The 25,727-nt window shown below is 40.0% G+C and overlaps 2 protein-coding genes across 2 annotated transcripts in view; both read right to left on the bottom strand.

Moving 5' to 3' along the window:
* The window catches only part of LOC127528026 (craniofacial development protein 2-like), a 1,148,403-nt gene that overhangs the window by 594,264 nt on the left and 528,412 nt on the right, over positions 1–25,727 (bottom strand). The window lies entirely within an intron of this gene.
* LOC114660741 (uncharacterized) overlaps positions 1–25,727 on the bottom strand; it is a 149,051-nt gene that overhangs the window by 23,455 nt on the left and 99,869 nt on the right. The window contains exons 12-13 of the mRNA XM_051928530.1: positions 23,157–23,270; positions 11,172–11,282 (exon numbers count right to left, since the gene is read on the bottom strand). Of these exons, the coding sequence (XP_051784490.1) occupies positions 11,172–11,282; positions 23,157–23,270 (225 nt within the window). The remainder of the gene's footprint in view (positions 1–11,171; positions 11,283–23,156; positions 23,271–25,727) is intronic.

A 25,727-nucleotide genomic window follows, 5' to 3' on the forward strand; every position in this document is an offset into this window, starting at 1 on the left:
TTTAATCCTTATAATTATAACTATCAACGCAACAATAGGCTGTATGGCAATAACTCGTGGGGAAATTGGAAATTAAGATTAAAACTGCCTCACTACCAGTTAAGACTATAAAATGAGATTAAAAATTCAGAATCAATGTCTCCATGATGGGGCAGTTAATTTTGTGAGTTGGAATGTTAAAGGCCTGAATCATGAATTAAAGAGAAAGAAAGTATGCTCTCACTTAACAGGCTTAAATGCTAAAATAGTATTTTTACAGGAGACCCACTTACTAAGTATGGACCAATTCCGGCTACAAAAAGACTGGACTGGCCAAATGTTCCATTCTAGCTTTACAAAGAAAACTAGAGGTGTGGGAATTCTCATACATAGAACAGTCCCATTTGTAGCATCAGATGTAGTATCGGATCCTGAAGGGAGATATGTGATGGTCATGGGCAACTTATTTAACTATAAAATGATTTTGCTAAATGTTTATGCACCCAATGTCGATGATAAGGAATTCATCCATCCATCCATCCATTGTCTCCCGCTTATCCGAGGTCGGGTCGCGGGGGCAGCAGCTTGAGCAGAGATGCCCAGACTTCCCTCTCCCCGGCCACTTCTTCTAGCTCTTCCGGGAGAATCCCAAGGCGTTCCCAGGCCAGTCGAGAGACATAGTCCCTCCAGCGTGTCCTGGGTCTTCCCCGGGGCCTCCTCCCGGTTGGACGTGCCTGGAACACCTCACCAGGGAGGCGTCCAGGAGGCATCCTGATCAGATGCCCGAGCCACCTCATCTGACTCCTCTCGATGCGGAGGAGCAGCGGCTCTACTCTGAGCCCCTCCCGGATGACTGAGCTTCTCACCCTATCTTTAAGGGAAAGCCCAGACACCCTGCGGAGGAAACTCATTTCAGCCGCTTGTATTCGCGATCTTGTTCTTTCGGTCACTACCCATAGCTCATGACCATAGGTGAGGGTAGGAACATAGATCGACTGGTAAATTGAGAGCTTCGCCTTGCGGCTCAGCTCCTTTTTCACCACGACAGACCGATGCAGAGCCCGCATTACTGCGGATGCCGCACCGATCCGCCTGTCGATCTCACACTCCATTCTTCCCTCACTCGTGAACAAGACCCCGAGATACTTGAACTCCTCCACTTGGGGCAGGATCTCGCTACCAACCCTGAGAGGGCACTCCACCCTTTTCCGGCTGAGGACCATGGTCTTGGATTTGGAGGTGCTGATTCTCATCCCAGCCGCTTCACACTCGGCTGCGAACCGATCCAGAGAGAGCTGAAGATCACGGCCTGATGAAGCAAACAGGACAACATCATCTGCAAAAAGCAGTGACCCAATCCTGAGCCCACCAAACCGAACCCCCTCAACACCCTGGTTGCGCCTAGAAATTCTGTCCATAAAAGTTATGAACAGAATCGGTGACAAAGGGCAGCCCTGGTGGAGTCCAACTCTCACTGGAAACGGGTTCGACTTACTGCCGGCAATGCGGACCAAGCTCTGGCACTGATCGTACAGGGACTGAACAGCCCTTATCAGGGGGGCCGGTACCCCATACTCTCGGAGTACCCCCCACAGGATTCCCCGAGGGACACGGTCGAATGCCTTTTCTAAGTCCACAAAACACATGTAGACTGGTTGGGCAAACTCCCATGCACCCTCCAGGACCCTGCTAAGGGTATAGAGCTGGTCCACTGTTCCGCGACCAGGACGAAAACCACACTGTTCCTCCTGAATCCGAGGCTCGACTATCCGACGGACCCTCCTCTCCAGGACCCCTGAATAGACTTTTCCAGGGAGGCTGAGGAGTGTGATCCCTCTGTAGTTGGAACACACCCTCCGATCCCCCTTCTTAAAGAGGGGGACCACCACCCCGGTCTGCCAATCCAGAGGCACTGTCCCTGATGTCCATGCGATGTTGCAGAGGCGTGTCAGCCAAGACAGTCCTACAACATCCAGAGCCTTGAGGAACTCCGGGCGTATCTCATCCACCCCCGGGGCCCTGCCACCAAGGAGTTTTTTGACCACCTCGGTGACCTCAGTCCCAGAGATGGGGGAGCCCACCTCTGAGTCCCCAGGCTCTGCTTCCTCATTGGAAGGCATGTTAATGGGATTGAGGAGGTCTTCAAAGTATTCCCCCCACCGACCCACAACGTCCCGAGTCGAGGTCAGCAGCGCACCATCCCCACCATATACAGTGTTGACACTGCACTGCTTCCCCTTCCTGAGACGCCGGATGGTGGACCAGAATCTCCTCGAAGCCGTCCGAAAGTCATTCTCCATGGCCTCCCCAAACTCCTCCCACGCCCGAGTTTTTGCCTCAGCAACCACCAAAGCCGCATTCCGCTTGGCCTGCCGGTACCTATCAGCTGCCTCCGGGGTCCCACAGGACAAAAGGGTCCTGTAGGACTCCTTCTTCAGCTTGACGGCATCCTTCATCGCCGGTGTCCACCAGCGGGTTCGGGGATTGCCGCCACGACAGGCACCGACCACCTTACGGCCACAGCTCCGGTCAGCTGCCTCAACAATAGAGGCACGGAACATGGCCCATTCGGACTCAATGTCCCCCACCTCCCTCGGGATGTGGTCGAAGTTCTGCCGGAGGTGGGAGTTGAAGCTACTTCTGACAGGGGGCTCTGCCAGACGTTCCCAGCAGACCCTCACAACACGTTTGGGCCTACCACGCCTGACCGGCATCCTCCCCCACCATCGAAGCCAACTCACCACCAGGTGATGATCAGTTGACAGCTCCGCCCCTCTCTTCACCCGAGTGTCCAAGACATGTGGCCGCAAGTCCGACGACACGACCACAAAGTCGATCATCGAACTGAGGCCTAGGGTGTCCTGGTGCCAAGTGCACATATGAACACCCCTATGCTTGAACATGGTGTTCGTTATGGATAATCCGTGACGAGCACAGAAGTCCAATAACAAAACACCGCTCGGGTTCAGATCAGGGGGGCCATTCCTCCCAATCACGCCCTTCCAGGTCTCACTGTCATTGCCCACGTGAGCATTGAAGTCTCCCAACAGAACAAGGGAGTCCCCAGAAGGTATGCCCTCTAGCACCCCCTCCAGGGACTCCAAAAAGGGTGGGTACTCCAAACTGCTGTTCGGTGCAACCGCACAAACAACAGTTAGGACCCGTCCCCCCACCCGAAGGCGAAGGGAGGCTACCCTCTCGTCCACCGGGGTAAACCCCAATGTACAGGCTCCAAGTTGGGGGGCAATAAGTATACCCACACCTGCTCGGCGCCTCTCACCGGGGGCAACTCCAGAGTGGTAGAGAGTCCAGCCCCTCTCAAGGAGATTGGTTCCAGAGTCCAAGCTGTGCGTCGAGGTGAGCCCGACTATATCTAGCCGGAACCTCTCAACTTCGCGCACTAGCTCAGGCTCCTTCCCCTTCAGAGAGGTGACATTCCACGTCCCAAGAGCCAGTTTCTGTAGCCGAGGATCGGACCACCAAGGTCCCCGCCTTCGGCCACCACCCAACTCACACTGCACCCGACCTCCTTGGCCCCTCCCATAGGTGGTGAGCCCATGGGAAGGGGGACCCACGTTGCCTCTTCGGGCTGTGCCCGGCCGAGCCCCATGGGTGCAGGCCCGGCCACCAGGCGCTCGCCATCGAGCCCCACCTCCAGGCCTGGCTCCAGAGTGGGGCCCCGGTGACCCGCGTCCGGGCAAGGGAAAACGCTGTCCAAAATGGTTTTTCTTCATAGGAGGTTTGTTTAACCACTCTTTGTCTCATCCCTCACCTAGGACCAGTTTGCCTTGGGTGGCCCTACCAGGGGCATAAAGCCCCGGACAACAGAGCTCCTAGGATCATTGGGACACGCAAACCCCTCCACCACGATAAGGTGACGGTTAAAGGAGGGGATAAGGAGGGGAGGGGATGCAAAATCTATTTGCATCCATTCCCAATGTGAACACCCATAAAATTATAATGGCTGGGGACTTTAATTGTTTTTTAAATCCACTCTTAGATAGGACTTCTGCAACAGGGGGGACGACTTCTAACACTGCAAACCACAACTTATCAGACCACTGGAGGTTTCTAAACCCAAACTCAAGAACATATTCGTTCTACTCACCAGTGCATTATAGCTACTCAAGAATCGATTATTTCTTTATAGATAATAATTTCTTGCCTACGATTAAATCTTGTAAATACGACACAACTGTTATCTCCGATCATGCACCTCTAGTTTTGGAGCTAAAATCATTATGCCCCCCACACTCACTGCGCAGATGGCACCTTAACCCACTTATATTAGCAGACGAGAACTATACAGAATTTATATCCAAACAAATGAGCTTCTTCCTTGAGACAAACACACCCTCAGAGGTCTCTGCAGGAACACTCTGGGAAACTCTAAAGGCATTCTTAAGAGGACAGATTATTTCATATCTTTCCCACAGAAATAAATTAGAAATCAAGAAAGTGTCAGAGTTAAGAAGCGAAATTACTAGAATAGATGAAGAACATGCCAGGCGTCCAAGTGAGGCTCTTCAAAGGAAAAGGCAGGCTCTGCATACAGAACTCAACATCTTGACAACTTAAGAAACTGAACAACTTATTTATAAATCAAGACATCATTACTATGAACACGGAAAGAAAGCTAATAAGCTTTCAGCTCAACAAATCCACAAGCAAGAAGTTCGCAATGCAATCCCAGTAATCACCAACACTAATGGAGATGAAATCATTGACCATAAAAATATAATGCACACATTTAGAGATTACTATAAAACCTTATATTCTACTGCGTTTAAAGAAGACAACACACAATCTAATGCATTTCTGGATACATTACAGATACCACAAATAGATACTTTTAGTGCTGAGGAACTGGATAAACCTCTGACCCTATCAGAATTACAAGATACTATAAAGTCACTTCAAGGTGGGAAATCAGCAGGCCCTGATGGCTACCCTATAGAATTTTATAAGAAATTCTCCAATCAGCTAGCTCCCCTCTTATTGGCAACATTTACAGAAGCTAGAGACAATCAAATTCTACCTCAAACTTTTTGTCAAGCATTAATCACCGTCTTTCCTAAGCAAAATAAGGACTTGTTACAATGTGCATCATACAGACCAATTTCACTTCTGAATAATGATGTTAAGATACTCTCAAAAATTATAGCTAGAAGGATGGAGAAAGTGCTGCCTTCGGTAATATCACAGGATCAAACTGGATTTATTAAAGGCAGACACTTATCTTCCATTCTTCGACGCCTGTTTAATGAAATATATTCACCAGCAAAGTCAAACACCCCAGAGATATTATTATCATTGGATGCAGAAAAAGCATTTGATATGATTGAATGTAATTACCTTTTCACTGCATTAGAGAAATTTGGGTTTGGCCCGAATATTTGTGCATGGATCAAACTACTGTACACCAGTCCAGAAGCTTCAGTCTGTATTAACAAAATTTGTTCAGACTAGTTTAAACTAGAATGTAGCACCAGACAAGGATGCCCCTTGTCACCTCTGCTGTTTGCAATCGCCATTGAACCACTGGCGGTCCACTGTCGAAATTCTTATCAGATAGAGGGGATTACCCGAGAAGGACTGAAAGAGAAAATTTCTCTATATGCAGATGATATGGTTTTTATATATATCAGACCCAGAAAACACTGTGCCTGCAGTTTTAACAGCACTTTCAGATTTTCAAAAGATCTCTGGTCTCAGAATTAATTTGAATAAAAGTATACTCTTTCCAGTGAATTCACAAGAATATAATATCAGATTGGACACCCTACCTTTTACCATAGCAGATCAGTTTAAATACCTAGGGGTAAATATCACAAGTAAACATAAAGCTCTTTATCAACAAAATTTCGCCGTCTGTATGGAAAAAATTAAGCAAGACTTGTATAGATGGTCAACCCTTCATCTCACTCTAACCGGAAGAATTGACGTTGTTAAGATGAATATCCTTCCTAAGCTTCTTTTTTTATTTCAAAACATCCCAATATATATCAATAAATCATTTTTTAAGCAATTAGATTCAACCATAACCTCATTTATTTGGAACTCAAAACATTTACGTATCCGAAGAGCGACCCTACAAAGACCTCAGGCAGAAGGTGGCATGGCTCTACCTAATTTTCAGTTTTATTACTGGGCAGCAAACATACATGGCATAAAACCCTGGACACAAAAAATGAATATACACAGGCCTGGTCCACAATAGAAGTAAAATCCTGCAGCACTTCTTTATATTCCTTGCTCTGCGCTCCAATAAATGTAAGTTATCGCAAATATACTAATAACCCAATTGTGCTTCACTCACTCAGAACATGGAACCAATTTAGAAAGCAATTTAAGATGGAAAATCTTCTATCTGTGGCACCCCTGCAAGAGAACCACCTCTTTCAACCCTCGCAAACATATCCAGTTTTTAATATCTGGAAAAGATTTGGGATTAAATTGCTCAGAGATATATATAGACAATATCTTTGCATCCTTTGAACAATTATATTCCAAATTTAACCTTCCAACTACACATTTCTTTCACTATCTTCAAATTAGAAACTGCCCGATTTTCCTCATCTTGTACCCTCCTCCATGCTGGAAAAAATACTGCTCAATTTTGAGGGCTTAGACACCATTTCTGCAATATATAATATTTTATTAAAGTCCCTTCCTTTCAAAGATCCAAGAGGACAATGGGAAAAAGATCTTTTAATTAATATATCAGAAAAGGAGTGGAAGGTAGCAATGCAGAGAATTCATTCGAGCTCCATATGTGCAAAGCATAGAATTATTCAACTCAAAATGATATACTGTATCGAGCTCATCTGTCTCGCTTAAAACTGTCCAAAATGTTTCCAGGGCAAGACCCAAACTGCAAACGCTGCAACCAAGCTCCTGCCTCACTGGGTCACATGTTTTGGGTATGCACCAAATTAACAACATTTTGGACCAAAATGTTTAAGTGCCTTTCAGACAGCCTTGGTGTCACAATCCCTCCTAACCCATTAATAGCTATGTTTGGTGTTCTTCCAGATGGACTTGAAGTGGAGAAGGACAAGCAAACTGTGATTGCATTCACTACACTTTTGGCATGCAGACTGATTTTGTTAAATTGGAAGAATCCTAACTCTCCTCTAATAAGTCAGTGGGAAACCGATGTTTTATATTATTTGAAATTGGAAAAAATCAAATTCTCAGTTGGGGGATATGTACAGAATTTTTTCAAAACCTGGCAGGATCTAATCAATAATATTTTAGAATAAGAAGAAATAATTATTTCTGCATTTCTTTTCCTTCTCCATTTATCATTTTTTGCCCTATTAAACTCAATAATTTAGGCATGTTTACAAGCCTTACGTTTTAATCCTTTGGCCATGCTCTCCTTCTCAGGGGTGGGGTTTGATTTGTTTTCAATCCTATTTTTTGTAAAAATTGATCTGTATGTACTGAATGATTACAATAAAATTAATAAAAAAAAAAAAAGGAAATGACCATCTATCTGCTGCAGCCAGGTGTTACGTGGGCATCCCCTTGGCCTGGTCCAGCTGCTTGGGTCCTCAACAATGAGGTACCTGCGAGCCGAATCATTCTCCAGGAATTGTGCCACATGGCTGTTCTGCTACAACTGATGCTCCCTCTCAATGCAGGTACACTGGATAGCGTCCATGTCTTGCAACCATATAGCAAAACAGGAAGCACCAGGACTCTAAAAACTCAGAACCCCCTTTTGCAAAGATACTGAGAGCGCCAAACACCCTTCTCTAGTGACCACATGACCCTCCATGCTATCTCTCAATCTGACTACTGACTTCATAGGAAGAGTAAGCAGAGACATGAATGTTGCTGCTGAGATAAGTAAACCTCTCGAAGCAGTCGACACTCTCCATAGACAGATGCACTGCTGACGGCTGTGCCCAAAAGCTCATTAAAGGCCTAGATCTTGGTTTTTATCCAGGACACTTGCAAACCCAGACACTCAGACTCCTCACTCAGTCTCTCTAGAGCAGGGTTTGCCAACTCCGGTCCTGGAAGACCACCATGACTGCAAGTTTTCGTTCTAACCCTTTTCATAATGAGTGACCTGTTTTTGCTGCTAATTAACTTCTTTTGAACTAATTTTAATTGACTTGTTCTTGAAGACTCAGACTCTTTCTTTTTCCTTAATTAACAGCCAAACAATAATGACATACAAAATAAGCCAAAACAACTGCTGTCCATCATACAATATCTGAAAATAAAGAAAAATGAAGGTCTCAGGAATGTTGATCTGCTCAGGTCCCCAAAACATTTTAACAGTGCTCTTAGAAAGAGAAAATCAACAATTTCAGAAATGTCTGCTAATGCACCACTAGAGCAGCAACAAAGTCACAAAATTAAAGCACGGGTTTAATTAACGACAAGAATTGGCACCTCATTAAACAGCTGGTTGGAGTGAAATTGGTTGGAGTTTGAGGCCCTCACTTAGTTCATCTTCTGTTGGCTCACTCACATTTCATTTCTAATTTGGGTGCCATTTAAGGAAAGAAATGAAGCAATAAAGAGGAACAATGAAGAAATTCAGGGGAGCAGATCTTAAAAAAGCAATTCAATTAAAATGAATTCACAAGAAGTTAATTAGCAGCACAAACAGGGCACTCATTAAAAAAAGGGTTAGAATGAAAACCTGCAGCCACGGTGGTCCTCCAGGACCGGACTTGGCGACCCCTGCTCTAGAGTCCTAATCAGAGCCTCCATTGACTCCTCGAAATATCACAGCATCATCAGCAAAGTCAAGATCAGTGAATCTTTCTGCATTAACAGATGCCCCACAGCCGCTGGACCCCATGACCCTGCCCAACACCTAGTCCATGCAAGCACTGAACATAGTAGGAGCAAGAACACACCAATGATGAGCATGTCAGAGAGGAGACAAATATATGTTATTTCCATAACAGCATCATTTGAATTTAATTTGGTAAAGCTCATACTAAGTTCATCAATATACATCCATAACCCATTGTTCACAAGTTCAAAATTTTCAAAAAGCTCTTAAAATATTCAATTTTTGTTTGAGAACACAAGTGCAACCTCAAGATGTGCAAACACCTTTGGTTTGCATGACGTACCCTATAAATGATTACAGGGCATGCAAATTAGGTTGGGCAGCATGCAACAGGCAGGTAAGATCTTAAGGAATTTATGTTTCAGTCTAGACAAATAAAGTGAATCCACAGTGGAAGTAGCAACCAATGATTTAAGATGGAACACTCTCTAGATGTTTCTTGTCCTCAAACGGATTTTCCCATACCATTCAGTAATGTAGAAGATCAAAATGCTTTCAGTAACAGAGCTGTAGAAAAAAGGTCTCTTTGTCCCATGACACCTGGAAGATTTTTAGCTGTTAAATGCTTAGTTTTGTTGATCTTTTACAGATGCACTGGCCAGTCATGTTAGAGTGTTAGAAATAGTGGTGCCCAGGAATGTGAAGTTTTCTAACACCTCTTCATCTTCATCTTTAGTGATCTTTAGAACTGCTTAAAGTCCATTGCATCTTCTTTTATTTTCATTTAATTTAGTTTTAGAATATTTCAAATATAACATTTGCAAAGGTTTGGGTACCTTATCCCTATATACAAACTAATTTGAGATGAGCTCTGCATGAGTGGTGTTATCAGTAAACTTGACTACTTTCTTACATAAACCACGTGTGAAACATATCCATCCATCCATCTATCCATCCTGTCCCAGGAACACTGGACAAACGCGTTCGTTTGCATACACCAGTGCTCACAAGTACTAGGAAAAAATCACCACTCAACCTAGCACTATTGTTCTTAAACAACAGCACAATATATTTTATGAACAAAAAATCTTCAAATAGTCATGAATTTGCTGCTTTAGTAAACCAAAGCCATTATCCTATCCTTACAAATTGTACTTTAGTCACTGAAACAAAAAATACAGTCTTGAATGGTACAATTAATGAGAAAGCAATTGTAAAGATATAATCTGTGTGAATGTCTTCAGGACTATTCTTCACTGTTGACTTAGTTACCAATATTCTGTTTCAGGATTACCGTAGGTGAGGTGTTGGACAATACTCTTCCTGGTTATAAATTACAGCTTTGGTATTAAGTTGTCAATCATGGGTCAATGGCAGTGCACCAGCTCCTTTTAATTATTAGTGACAGCATAACTGCCTATTTATTTCCAGTAACAGTATCTTTCAGTACAGCAGACATTCATTGTTTAGAGTATACAGAATTTGGTCTGATCCCAGCAGGGTCTTGTTTGTTCCGGAAGGCATTGCATCACCATTCACTTCCACCTTAAGGGGGACCTTGAGAGACATCAGTAAATATTGCTCATCACCCAGAAATGCAAGCTGTGGCTAGTGATGAGCAGGTGGCTTTACTATTGATGGCTTTCTTTATGTAAGACTTTTGCATCTTCACTAAGATCAGGGTGCTGAGACCTCAGGTCTATCCTGACAGCAAATTATAAAACACAGCCTCTATACTGTATTGTGAATCCTTTAGTTGTAGTTTTACTTTTTTTTACGTTAGAACCCAAAAGCTAATATTAACTGGCTAAAGGGGCATTTCACTGTCATATTTTGATATTTCATCCTAAGCAGAAATTCTATACCCATTGAGAGCTTTTATTAATTGACCTTTTTAAAAAGTGTTGTAGTAGTAGTTGCATTGTCATATGTACAGATTACAGTAAAATTTGTGCTTGCAAATTGCAAAATGCAACATGCTACCACTCTCCGGTGCCATGATAAAAGCTAGTTTTTACTATTAGAAAATGTAAAAAATGGACTCAGTTTCTAAACACTGATATAGAGGGTGCACGATAAGTACCAGTTTTAAGGGCTGAGTTTAGCAGCAGGCTAACTGGATTCAAATTTGAGGCAAAGATACTGTGATGTGGTTACTCAAAGAGTTCCAAATTCAAATTTTTTCCTGTTTTTAAATATTTAAACTTTATTTAAATTTTATTTAAACTTTAAACTTCATATTTTTGTTGTGGTGTGATGCTATACAGTAGTGTTTGTGTTGGATGTGAAACTACAAGCCCATATGTTCAGTCCCTCCCTATGACTTACTGTTTCACGTGCCTGCCTCTGCTCTTTTGGTAGCACTGTATTTCTGGAAAGGTGTTCACTACAGAAAACAACAATATTTCTCACTGTCAAAATACAGTACCTGAAAGCTGCTAGTAGACGTAAGAATGGTCCATGACAAACTTCCAGCAAACGTGCTTCTGCTTCTGGAGCCGTCAGACCTTCTGAGGACATGCCAGCTTCTACTCGGTCACTGTAGGTAAAAAACACATACAAAGCTCAGCCCCATTAGGGTAATATTAAATAAGGCATGAGTACCTCTGGAACATAATGACACAAGTGCTAGTACTGCTTCCTCATTGCTCCTTGGTTCAAATCCTACTCTGGTTACTGTCTGTGTAGTGTCTCCCTGCTTTTTTGATTCCCGTAGGACAGGCAGGCTGGAAACTCTAAACTGACCCAGTATGAATGCCTACATGAATGGCCCTCAATGACAAACTGACGCCCTGTGCAGGGTCGGCTCCAGTCGGGTCTATAAGCAGCCACACAACTTCAAATAGAATCCGTGGAAGGAGGCATCTCGAGTCAACCGCAAAATGGAGATCCACCAAGCCAGATCCGCTCAACCGAGCTATTCAAACAGATCTGAACAACTGTAATTCCATTTATGTTCTAATATTCTGCACCTCTGTGTGCCTATTTTCCTTCTTATTTACAATGGTGTTAAACAGGGCAACACAGTTGTTACCCAAGCATTTCTTTAGACTCAGTCCTTACTCCTATTTGATCACAATATATTGTAATGATCCGGCTGGAGACTCATAGGGCCATGTGGCTGGAGAGCCACTGAGCACTGTGCTTGCAGATGATGCAGAGTGATATGCAAATAAAACACTTCAGTGGGAGGAGGAGGTTCTGGAAGAAATGGTGGAAGATGCTGGAAGGGGTGCTTGCTTTGTTGGCGCTGGGAGAACTCATTGGGCAGTAGCGGCACGTGTGGTGGGGAGAAGGAGCAGCATGGCGTGCGGGAGCAGTGCAGAGTGAACGAGCAAGTAGAGGGGAATGAGAGCCAAAGAGTGGTGTGCTTTGGGGCCATAACACTGAGGCGGAAGACGAGCAGTGTGAAGGAGTTAATAGAGTCTGAGGAGATAAACGTGTCTTCCACGGCTAAGACAGTGGGAGTTTAGCTGGGAAGATATCAATAAAAGCTTATCAGTTTCAAACTCCAGAAATGTGTACTGGTGTTGTTCCTTCCCGACTGGTTGTGAGTGTTACAATATTACATTATGTACAGTATACTATATAAGCATAAGGTAGTACAGTTAAGTATTTTTTTAAAAAAAGAATAGTTTTTATGTTCAAGAATATTTTGTTCCCCCCAATAAAGCATAAGGATATAATATTAATGATGCTAAATTCAACTAATTATACTGGTTACACAACTAACTCAGCTAGCAAAGATAAAGCATACATTGTATGTTTAAGATCAACAATGTCTTACGCATAGATGTTGTAGACTGCAAAAACCCTTCCTAAATTATGCTAACTTACCTAAAATGTACAGTAACATGGCAGCGACTTCACTCATGGTAATTTAAAAGGGTAACAGTGAATTTTCAGCACACTGCTTTTCCATTGTCCCTAAATCACTGTTATTGAGTTCTTCATGCGTGAGGCTCAATTGCCCATCCTTACTTGACTAAGACTGAGTCTTCTTCCTTTAATTCCTCCTAATAAAGGAACTTTGCAGAGCACCTGGCAATAGTGCAGACATGACTGTAAACTGTTCTAAAATGACAAGCTGGACTGTTTTCAAAGACTCTTCCACTGAGCACAATACTGAAACAAATTTTCCTAAGTGTAGTAAAAGAAGAAGAAACCTGCCTGTTTCATCTTCTCCTTTTCAATTTAATTCTGTAAGAAAAATTTATTTGCTGTTGCCAACAGACTTCCATGACAACATATCATCTATATATATATATATATATATAAAAGTCAATGTGTGTGTGTGTGTGTGTGTGTGTGTGTGTATGAATGTATGTTCCAGCATCACTTCCGAACGGCTAGAGCGATTTTCATGAAACTTGGTAAACATGTTTCTCATTGGTCAACTAAAAATACTGTAGGGATTAATCAACCCTAACCCACCCCCTTCTGGATAAGGTGGGGAGTGATCTTGTGGTCTTGTATGCATGTTATCATCCAGTTGACACTTGGAACGACCACCAGAGGTCGAACTGGAGGTGACTGCCAGCATTCGTTATGTTTGAGCACCATCGCACCCCTGTTGCTTTTGAAATTAAATAGAGTTGGCCGGTTCTGAGCATCAACTGGATGATAACATACATACAAGACCGCAAGATAATCACATTAGTGAGTCTTCATTGTTTGTTAATTTATTTTTATTTTTAAACTTGTGTTTGTTTTAATTATATTTTTCTCAAACAATTAAAACAAAAAACCACTTTATTTTCCTCCTGGGCAAGACCGGGTATTTCAGCTATGTTAGCTAGTTATTAATAATTTTTCATCACTAGAGATGCATGTATGTAATGTTGTAAATTCAGACATGTCATGGGGATTTCCCAAAGGCTATATGTTAGCAAGCATTATCCCATTATGTCCCAAAATGTGTTTTGACCATGCCTAGTAACTATATTCCAGTTTAATACATACCATAGGTAAATTTAATAAAAGTAATTATCAAAGAAAAAGTTCAGCAATGCCTATTAGGTACATAAGTAAACAGGGGAAAATGTTTCATCCATACATCCATCCATCCATTTTCCAACCCGCTGAATCCGAACACAGGGTCACGGGGAAAATGTTTCACAAATATGGTGTTTTATTAGGAATATAGCAAATCCATTTCACCAGCACAAAATACAATACTGTTTACTCTGATTTTAAATTAATTGATATTAAAAATGGGGTCTCTTGTACTGTGCTGAGCCTGCTGCTCTTTTTCAATTTATGTAAATACTCTACAGAAAAGTGAAGCAAAATGACATCTATTTACATCTTGCCTGAAGAAGGGGCCTGAGTTGCCTCGAAAGCTTGCATATTGTAATCTTTTTAGTTAGCCAATAAAAGGTGTCATTTTGCTTGACTTTTCTCTACATTCATAATGGCTAACACAGTACAACACCCTAGTACTGTAAATACTCTAGAAAAGGATATACAGTGATCCCCACCTATCGGGGAAGTTACGTTCCAGACTCATCAGCGATAGGTGAAAATCTGTAATATGGAAAGACCATATAAATAAACATTTTTTTACAGTTTAATCCTTAAAATACCCCTCCCACACGCTTTAAACACATGTAAACTTATTAAAACACACTTTGTAAACACATATGATATGTGGATGTCGGGCTAAGGATATGAGTAACATCTCTCTATTATAAAAAAAAATCTTGGCAGGGAGACCAGGGAGATGAGGCTTGATCTTCTCAGAAGACAATTTGGCATCCTGTGAGAGACATTTTAATGTCACGCAAGACAAGGCAGTGAGACAGAAGGACATCTGTTGTACAGGCTTTTAAATGATCGACGTACAGAGTGACAAGCAGAACAGGCATCTTGGCAGAAGCAGCGCAAAGCCAGTAGTTTATCCGACCACTTCTCCTTAGCGTGCGTTCAGCTCCCCCCCTTCACAACGTGAGCAGGAGAGACACGAAGTGGTAAGAGCGTAGCGCGCCTCTGGGGGGGTTGATCAAAGCTATTGAGACCAGATCATCTCGGAGAGACACTTTGATGACATGCAAGACTAGACATTACAACCTTAGGAAGCAAAATCCGTGACACGGTGACTTTTGCACGTCACACCCTACTTACAAAAAATTTAAAACAAGTTCACTGACTTCTAACCTAGCAGTTGTTGGAATGCTTTTGGCAGACAAACTTCAGGTGCTCCCAGCTCTTAAAACAATGACAAGCAGCAAGCCAGCAGATGATCCGAGCACTTCTCCTTAGCGTCCTCCTCCTCCTCCTTCAGAATGTTAGCGGCAGAGACACGAAGTGACAAAAGGACAGCTGCTGTACAGGCTTTTAAGTGATTGATGCAAAGCGCGACAAGCACAACACACTCTTTAGCATGCATTCAGACCCCCCACCTTCACAACGCGAGCAGCGTTATAAGTCCCGCGAGAAAGAGATTTAACCACACCCAGGGCAGAAAATAAAGGACAAATATTGTTTTTAGTAATAATAATAATAATAATAATAATAAATCCGAGATCTAGCAGGGGCACGATAGCTGAACCTCGATATAACGAGGGATCACTGTAACTCATAAATTGGTTAATTTGCAGATGATGCTAAGTTAGGGATATTGGTGGATAACAGAAAACTTTTAGACAGAATTCAAACTTTGACAGGTTAATGTAAATAAATATGGGGATTTATGCACAGAGAGTAAAAATATTCAACATAGGTATATAATGGTAGGTCTGAAATGTGAAAGTACACCATATGAAGATGACTTGCAAGTCGCTGTCCACTACCAGACAATCTACAGAAGTGGTTAAGAGGTCAAATAGGATGTTGGGTTACACGGCACACTGGGATACAATGCATTTATGTGGATTCATCTGCAATACTTTTTTTTGTTGTTTTGGTCTTCATATTTCAAAATAGACATTAGCTTTAGACACAGTCCAGGAAAGCTACTATGAGCCATAAGGGTAGATTGAAAGAGCACAGTTATTTTCATTTTAAATAGTTGAAGATTAAGCAGTAACATGATAGAAGTGTTTAAAATCATGAAAAGAATTATTATGGTGGATTCAACCATTAGTAGAGTTCTTCAATAAGAAGGTAGGGGCACAGATATTTTTTGGTTGTAAAGTAATTCTTCACATAAAATAGATAAATAGAAGAAATTACCAAGTAGTAAATAGTAGTATTTTGGAGATCTTCAAATCACAATTTGTTAGAAGAATTAAATGTGTAGACATTGATAATCTAGTTTGGGCTGAATTGCCTTTTCTTGTCAAAGCATTACTTAGGTTTGGAAATTGTTTTAAGTAGGTAAAAACTCACAAGAGCATCTGGATCCTTCTAGATGCTCAAAGCATCAACAGAAGTAACTGCTATATTCATACACATTATGGAATTCTCACTTTGTTCTCATGTCCACATGCTTTAAGAAAAATTCCATAGTTTTTTGTCCAAGTTAGGAGTTCAGGTTTGTCAATGTGGCCATTGTTTAATGACACTCACTTTGGTGGTTATGAAGTGCTTAAAAAAACCTACTAGTGGGTCACATTGACTGCACAAATCAGCAAAACAGTGGAGGACTCAATTTCTCTGGCTCTACAAATTGCACAGACTACAGTACATTGAGCGGCGATATTCCCATGCATTCATTATAATTCTTCCTTTAACACAACTGCTTCCTTAGTCCTGACAATGAGTCAGTTTAACTCTATCTGCAATTGGGTACTAACCTTCTTAACATATAACAGTAAAACCTCACGTATGTGGAGGTGGGCGGAGAGGTTGCTCTGAGGCTAGGGATCTGCACTGGCAATCGGAAGGTTGCCGGTTCGAATCCCGTAAATGCCAAAAGAGACTCTGCTCTGTTGGGCCCTTGAGCAAGGCCTTTAACCTGTAATTGCTCCGCACCCACCACATGACAAACCAACTCAGGATCCAGATTAGGACCCGAGTGCAGCCATGCAACCAGTGACACCTCAGCACCACACAAGTTCAGATGGAATGGAACCAGTGTGAGGTTTTTTTTCCTTTTTATGGTGGTCGGAGTGCCAATTCTGCCACCAACCCCCAGGTTTTTCCCTGCAGGTTGGAGGGCCTACATGCAGGGATGGATGCAGATTAGTGTCATTTTGGTTGACTTCTCACTACATTCATAATGGCTAACATGATACAACACCCTAGTACTACTGGTACAAAAATGAAAGACATGTTGTCATGTTGAAGTATTGTACTTGGAGATGACCAATAATGTATCTCTTCAAAGCTAACTTGCCATTGTTTTATGTTGTTGTCAGGATTTAACAATAATAATGGCCAGAGAAAACTGAGAACTCTATTGGGAAAGTAAGTTTATCAAATTACTGGCTTGGTTGTCATTTTTTATTTTCTTTCTTATTTGAAAGGGAAACAGATTTGTTTCCTTGCTCTTGGCTACAATCACCATTGACTAAAAGGGAATTTAAGCTTTCTTTCACTCTGTCATCACCGATATTTTTGTGTCTGAGTGGATTTCCTTTCCTTTAGTCATTTTTTACATCCAAGGCCAAAAATTAAATAAATGTTAGGTTACATTGTGTGCTGAATTTGACCAATTACTTGACATAAATCTGAATAACATAAAATAGCAAAATGTTTATAAAGAGAAATATTTTCGGTACATTCTCCACCTGAAAATATTAGTATTCATTGATTGACCATGCTTAAAACAACAGGTACTCTGCCAGAAAACAAATATATGTTAATAATAGTACTGTAAAATTGACAAACTGCAAGAAAACAAGGAGCAACTTGTAAAATCTAGCTGGAAAACAATATAAGTGAAGCCTTTTTCATAGACCTCTTAAAGCTACTAAGAGAATTCTGAAGGACACTATCAGACGAATCCAGGGAGTTCAGATAGCCAGGCTTGATCAAAGAATTGACTATAGAGAACAAATACCTAGGATTCGTACTATCACAGTTTATGAGCTTAGAACTGTAACATGATCTGGCTTTTATAAGTGAAATAGAATATGATACTATTGTTCTCTAAATGCCAGTAGATGACCTACCCTGATTTTCACCACCTAAACTCCAACCTGTGGCACAATCTTTTTAAGATCTTGAGCTCAGGGGATGAAAGATGGAAAGAAAGAGTATGTACTTTCTCAGGGGCACATCTGTCAAGACTGTTTGAAAGTATATGATTTTATAAGTCTACACTTTCTTTAAATGACTGAAGAGCAGGTTGAGATAGGTCAGAGGGTAATATTATGTTGTAAAAAGTTATATTATGCTGATTTAGCAGAGGAAGGTGGGGTAGAGAGAAATTCAACTAGTACCATAAAATGTTCAGACACTTCTGTATAACAAGATCCAAGACATGACCATGTTAATAAGTAGGTTTGCTCACATACTCTGTCAATAGAAGGCTGTCGATGAGTTTCAAAACTCTGAAGCAAGTGAGCAGCTTGGGACACCAGTGTAAATTTTAAAATCACCTCAGACAATTACTCATTTGGCTGACGCCATTATCTGTGATACAATTGGTTAGATTTCTTTTGGTTTTCCAATTGGAGCTCAGGCAGGTGAAGTGACTTGCTCATTTTTACACAGTGTTAATGGTAGGATTTGAACCCACAGCCTCAGGGTTTGAAGTCCAATGCCTTAACCAAACTGCCTGCCATTATACAATTAAATTTGTAAAGGTGGGACATACAAAAACTAACAAATTGGAAGAAAAATAATGCTAAAAATTTATGAGTAGGTTAATAACTAAAATCATAGTGAAGTGAACTAAGAAGCAGCCAAAGGAGGTGCACATTTGTTTTTACAGTACAGTGATTTTGTTAAATTGCTGTAGTTTATAAATACAATAATAGCAACCTTCATATTAGACAGAGAGAAACAGAGAGTAACATTGTGAACAAGCATGTCACAACATGCATAAGTGAAGTTTTTGCAATGCTTGTTAACTCTAAATTTGCAGACTAATGTGACCAGACATTCTCACCATGTACTTCTTGTGTGAAATAAGTAGCAATATCCAATGCATTATCGTTACCTCAACAGGACACGTAATGTAAAGTGTTAGAAAATTCTGCAATTATTGTGTAGTGCTGAAGTTTCACCAGGTACTCTCTTTTGATCCATCATCCCAGACATGCTCAGGCTTGGTTGATTTGCCCTTTGTGTGGCAAGTACACCCTGTAATGGACTAGTGCACCATCCCAATCCTGCCATGCACATAATGATACCAGGACAGACTCTGGCTAAGCATGATCCTCAATTGGAATGAGTGAGAAGTGACAATGGCTCGACTAATGTTATATAATGCTCATAAATCATTTACAGTATCTGAAATGTAATAAGAAGAATTTAGCATATTATTTATTTAAACGTTTATTCCTTTATTGCTTTGTGAAAATGAGCATTCCTTTTTGAAAGTCTCAATACAATTAGACTACAGGAAAAAAGAGTGACAGCTAAACAGAATCCTACTGCTAAGTGCTGAAAATTGATCTCTTTGCTGTGGATAATACACAAAGTACTGTAAGTCTTGTTTTCCTTTTGTCCATTAAGAGGCCATCACACAGAAATGCTAAGCTAAAAACCGAAATTAATTTGGCTTCACTCTTACTCTGTGTTAAAGTAAAGTATGAGCATTAAACTTTGCTTATTGTTACAAATCACTAATGGAAGCTCAGATTTTTACCATAAAGATACTTCTCAAAATTTATTATCAGCAATGTTCCAAGTGCTACCAGAAGTTATTGTTGCTGTCTTACAGCTTCAGAGTCCCAGGATCAAATCCTGGCCTATTCATGAATACAGATGCATGTATTTTTTTTTTCCAATTACGTCATTAGGTAAAAGCATTGTCTAAATAATTACTCTTGTGGCACAACTTTAAATTAAAATGAAAGACATTGTTGGAGGTTTTGCCTCTTTTTCCAGAATACAAGAGCTCTAATTTCAGAGATAGGCCAGGATATCATCTGCATGCAGCTTGTATTCTGTTGTCATTGTAGAGGGCCGCCCAGATAACAATTGGCAAAGCTGTCACTTGGGTGCTGTAGGACAGAAACATCTAGAGAACACAACATATTCTTAATCATAAAGCTTCTCTATAATCGAAAGTAAATGGGTAAACTTTATATAGGCAGTGCCTAACCTGGCATACCTGGAACTGTAGTATTGCTAACCACTTCACAAATTTGCCACCATACAATATAAAAAATGTTAAATGTATTCAATTTTAAATTAAACTAAAACTTAGTTAAAGGAAATGCGTTGGTAGTGTCAAAAGGCATGTAGATTAGGTGGATGGGTGTTGCTAACCTGACCATTTTGTTTGTTGTCCAGTGTTGTTCCTGCCTTGCACCCTATGATTGCTAGATTGGATAGGTTCCAGCTGCCCTGCAACCCTGCTTAGGATAAAGTGGGTTTGGTAGATGGATGATCTGAAGTTGAATCTGCCAGAAGAAATTTAGATGTTTCAAGAGATCCATAAAATTGTGTTAGAAAGTGCAGACATTCTTTATCTAATGTTGTATACTTAGATGGCTGCGTCAGGTTTAATGTAGAAACCCACCCTGGAAGGGAAGCTAGAGTGCATATATGCGCACACTCACACTTACTCATGCCGGTCCAAATTAGGGTCAACGGTTAACCTGATATCCATGTGAGAAGCAATTTATACAGACATATGGAGAATCTGTGCAGTAAACTTCAGACACTGACTAATCTTTGATTTCAGTGCAGGACTTTGGAGCTATGGGGCACAGGGTTTCCCCCCATATATCAACATAACTCAGTTTTCTAAGAGACACCTAACATTCTGTTTTTATTAAGTAGTACATCATTAGAGAGATCTCTATTATGGTTTCCTGATAACACAAAATTACACAGAACAGAAATAGTAGACCAAATGTGTGGATACTGCTGTCTCTCTTTTATCAGCTCTCTAATATATTATAAAGTGAATGTGAGTAAATGCCATAGGGTGATTACCATTTACTAATAGAGAATAAATGTCCTGCTTTATAAATTTCACATACAATCCTGTGAACTTCTCATTAATTAAGTTGCCTTATCTGCTGTGTCATATTTTATATTCTTATGAAACATTGATGAAAAGTGCTAATGCAAAAATGATCACAGCTTCAATAGAAATTTATGAGTCAGTATCAAGTTATTACTGACAGGTGAATTTAAAACTATATAGTTAATGAATATTTTAAACAAAAGTCAATTAACGAGTGTTAGTTGAGTTGCATTATTTTGCTGCATGGTAAAATAAGCAGAGTGTTTGTTCATGACACTATTTTTCAGTTGTAGCTTTTATTTAACCTATCATTTGTTGAAAGAGTAAAACCACGATGTTTAATGCAAATAATGGAGATCACAGTGACAGGTAACTGAAGAGCATTAGTAGTAGTGGTCTTTCTATCTATATTATATAAAGTCATCAAAGAAGATCTCCAGAACTTCAAAGTGCTTCGCAAAATATTAGTATAATATTGTTAAATAACACAGAGAAGGTCACAAAATGTTAATGGCTTATCACAGCAGGTCTCTATCTGAGTACATGCTGGGAGCTCTAAAAGCTGTGGTGTGGCTAAGGCTTCGTCTTGACTGCTCTCACAATAGGGCAACCAGCCAGAGAAGGGTCACCCTGTAACCACCGGATGTCTTGACTTAGTGAGCTGAGCCTTTTGATCTTTCAGCTTCTTTACACTTCATATTCAATGTGCTTGGCTTTGCATCATTTTGTCAGAGTTTTGGGAGGGATATAATAGGAGAAATAACTGAGCAGCTGGTTGTGGGTCCTCAAATAGTTTTATAGGGTAAATTGAGTTCTTGTATAAGGTTTGGTATGTATAATTTATGTGTTTATTTCCTAATGCAAAAATGGAGTGTAGTCCAAGGGCTACTTTGTTTGTTCTTCACTTCCATTTATTTGTCTCACATGCAGTAGTGTGTCTCTAGCTACAAGAAGAGGAGACATTGGGTTAGAAGGTTCAGCAAAGCTGCTACTTCTAAAGCTTGTAATAAGTGCTCATATTTTGATTTATGAAGAGCTAAGATTAAATGTTGAACTCTTCTGTATTTGAGAAAGAATATATCCAGGTTTATTTAATATACTGTATGAAGAGCAACTGATACTTTAAAATTCTAGAGCTCAATCCAGTTGATGCTATGATATGAATAAACAAGCAGTGTTAGGCAGCAATACCTTTGACTTCAGAGACTGTTTGTGTCAAGTGTGAATGACTGTTGAGTAAATGAGGAAACTTTTTTTCTGTCAGAGGTCGATGTGCATTTATTTGTACAATTACACATACATTCATTTTGTACAAATACTTCTTCCATGACTGGATCATTTAGACTATACTGACAGAATTAGCTGCAAGGCATGAAGTAACCATACATGGGATGACAGTTCAATGCAGGACACACTCACTCATATTTCCTAACACTTTGTCTACCTTGAAGATATAAGAAGAAATGTTTGTCAGATTCTGCTCTTAACTAATTTGTTTTTGTGCTAATATAATGCTTTACATGCTTCTCGTTAACATAGGAAAGTAAATAAATAATAAAACAATAATTTTGCCACTAAAATTGAAACATCATTGCTTACTGAACACAACAAACAGCCAAACCTTTTTACAGTAGATGACAGTGTGGCAATGAACTAAAGGGAACTGAAAGGACCTAATAATAAAAACCGATCATACATGTTACATGTCCTGCTTTCCAAGAATGGTGAGAGCCAATGTTATGTTACAAACATGCTCTAATCATAAACTAGTGAACTGCTTGGTGTTTGATTGCAGTACAGAAGAGCATGTAAAAAGGCACTTTTATGACTTCTAAGTCAGGAGTAGTAAATTACCTGTATATAATGTTCTGAATACTGGATGATGAAGTATTTTATCAGCATACATTAAGCTAGTCTTCATTAAGCACTGGTTGAATTACTGAAATTCCCTTTCTCAATAGTATTCCTTCTTGAAGATTTTCCAGTATATAAGACATAGGTCTCAAATAGCTATGGCTAGTATTTTGACTCTAGGTAGCTGCAGTGACCATGTAACATCTCTGCTGATAAGACTTAATTTTCATCCAGTGCATTTTACAGTCACATACTGTCACCTTTTTAATTGCTTTTATGGCACTTTGGTGTTCAAAACACTAAATAAAGGGTTTATGCTAGACTCTTCCATTCATTCCCTTTCTAAACCTAATTAGTCAAGAGCCCAAGATCTCCAGCCTATTGTTGTGAAACTGGGCAAATGACAGAAACCATCTCTGGGTGGAGTGTCTGGGCCCTGCATGGCTTGACTCCTTAAGACTAATGAAAAATAAAATGAGTGCACAACATTTGACTTACGTTAATTTGCTTCTTTTGTTTACACCTTACCTCTGATTCAGGCTTTCTATTGTATGATTTAATAGGCTGAGAGTAGATCGGCTTTGTAGCTTTTCTAAAAGTCTTTCATAAGCCACCATGCCATCTTTTGATCGCAGATTAAACCTGCAGGAAAATGAAAAGTAAATGGAATAGTTAATGGTGTGGTGTCCATTGTTTGTAGTTATTATACCTCAATGTTCTACCATTTTACTACTATCACGGTGTGATAAACATCTTAATAAACACATATAACAAAGTGCTTAAACCATCAAAAGCAGGTTGGAATTAGAAATATAGAAAATATCACAGAGTTCATTCTTATGAAAAGCACTTTGAGTAGTGAGAGAAGCACTATATAAATGCAAATAATTATTATTAATTTCAATGCACGTTTCCTGCATGTTATAAAAGCATGGTCTTAGGTTTAGTAGTAATTGTAAACTGACCCAGTGTGAGATATGTGTGTCAGATACCCCGACATTCTAATCCGTGCCACTGCAATAAGCTTTTGTTCAACATAATTCTGTACAGGTGTATATTATTTAAATATTGCTATGTGATATATGATATATATAGATATTATATATAAAATATATATATATATATATATATATATAATATATATATATATATATATATATATATATATATATATATATATATATATATATATATATATATATATATATACAGGTCAAATTCCATTACAACGAAGTTCCAGGGACCACAAAATATTTCGTTGTAATGAAAATTTCATAGTAATGAGATTCTGTATTTGCCCTAACTTGTTGATAATCATTTTAAATGAAGAAAGAATTATTTTGACTTCTGTGTTCATGATGAGGCTTTATGTTGGTCGTAATGATAAATTAAATTAGAACATAATTGCATTCTTATAATAAATTCCTATATGATTTATTTATCAAATGAAAGCAAAACATGTAAAATTTAATGCAATAGGAAATAGGCAATCAACAAGTCCAGCAGGTAAATAACAATGTATATTCATATTAATCTTAATAATCTTAATGTTATTCATATCAACATAAATTCAAAAAAGAAAAAATACAGTTATACAGTAAATGAGATGCATACTCTGTAAAATCATTTTATTTTTTAAGAAAATCAGTAATCTTGGGCTGCTCGGTTTTTTTTTTATAAAACTCTCCAACAAGAAATCTTCCACGTGCTTTAGCAGATTGAAAAACTACCTCATTTGCTCCCTCTGAGCAAGAAAGATCATTTTTGACCTGCTGTAATCCAAACAAAGCTTGAGCAGCAGTCGTTTTCTCCACGCTAATTGGTCCTTCTTCGCTCACTGCTATCACTTGAGCTCTCTTCCTCAGGCTGGCACTGAGAAGAAACACTTCGCAGCATTTCAGAGTCAGTGAGTTCTGTGGAAACTAGGAAATCATTGTCAGCATGCACAAAGTCCTGAAAGCTCATCTGCTCATGGGGAAATTCAGCCCACTTTTCAGCAACCGAAGTCCAGAGATCAGTAATAGTAGAATCTTGCAACATCTCTAGATTCTTGCCTAATAGGTCAGCATCTGAAGCTGAAGTAAGGATACCACTTCCACTTTTTTTGCTAACACTATGCTATAGTGCTTTCTTTAACTTACATCCAGGCATTTACAATCATTTTAATAGCTTCTTTCACGTTAATATTCATCTCCTCCTGTCTACAAGTTATGCTGACGAGAATTTTCCTCAGCATTTCCTTGTGATAATACACTTTCAGGGTGCGAATGATGCCCAAATCCAATGGCTGAAGCACTGTTGTGCAATTGGGTGGGAGGAACTCAATGCGAACATTGTCTAAATATGGAAACATGCTGTGGGCAGCACAATGATCAATCAGAAGCAAAATCTTCCTTTTCTTCTTCTTCATATCCTTGTCAAGTTGTCGCAGCCAGTTTCCAAAAATGTCTTTAGTCATCCAAGTTCGCTGGTTTGCCTTATACTCAATCACAGGGAAGGAATGTAACACGCTTAAAACATAGAGGATTGGTTGACTTGCCAATGATGAGAGGAATAACTTTGTGGATTCTAGTTGAATTGCAGCAAAGTAGAGCTGTCAACCTTTGTTTAGCTTTTTTTCCTCCTCGGCATGGAACACATTTGAGTATTAAGTGTGATGCGGTAACAGCTGGTAGGAGATTCCAGTCTCAACAGCATTGTAAATGTCTTCAGGCTCATAAGATGAAATGATTTTTCTGATCTCACCTGCATGCTTTTCGTTTTCTTTTTCAATTGGAACTGCACATTCTTCTCCACAGATTGCTTTGGTTGCAATTCCAAAATAACCCCAAAAGCGAATTAGCCAACCCCAGGTGGCAGTAAAATCTTCGTGGCCCAAGGAGATAGACAGTGACTTTGCTTTTTCTTGAATAAGTGGCCCACTAATAAGAATGTTTCTTGAACAAGCATCACTGAGCAATATAAAAACTACTTTTATGACATCTTCAAATGCAGCAGTTTGTGCTGAGGCCCAAGGTATGCAATCTAAGATTTTTAATCTTTGTTTGCTCAGTCTTTCAAAAAAATTGACAGTGTCAATGGTGAAATTCTGAATTCACT

Source organism: Erpetoichthys calabaricus, chromosome 1, assembly GCF_900747795.2.
Source record: "Erpetoichthys calabaricus chromosome 1, fErpCal1.3, whole genome shotgun sequence".
Lineage (NCBI taxonomy): Eukaryota > Metazoa > Chordata > Cladistia > Polypteriformes > Polypteridae > Erpetoichthys > Erpetoichthys calabaricus.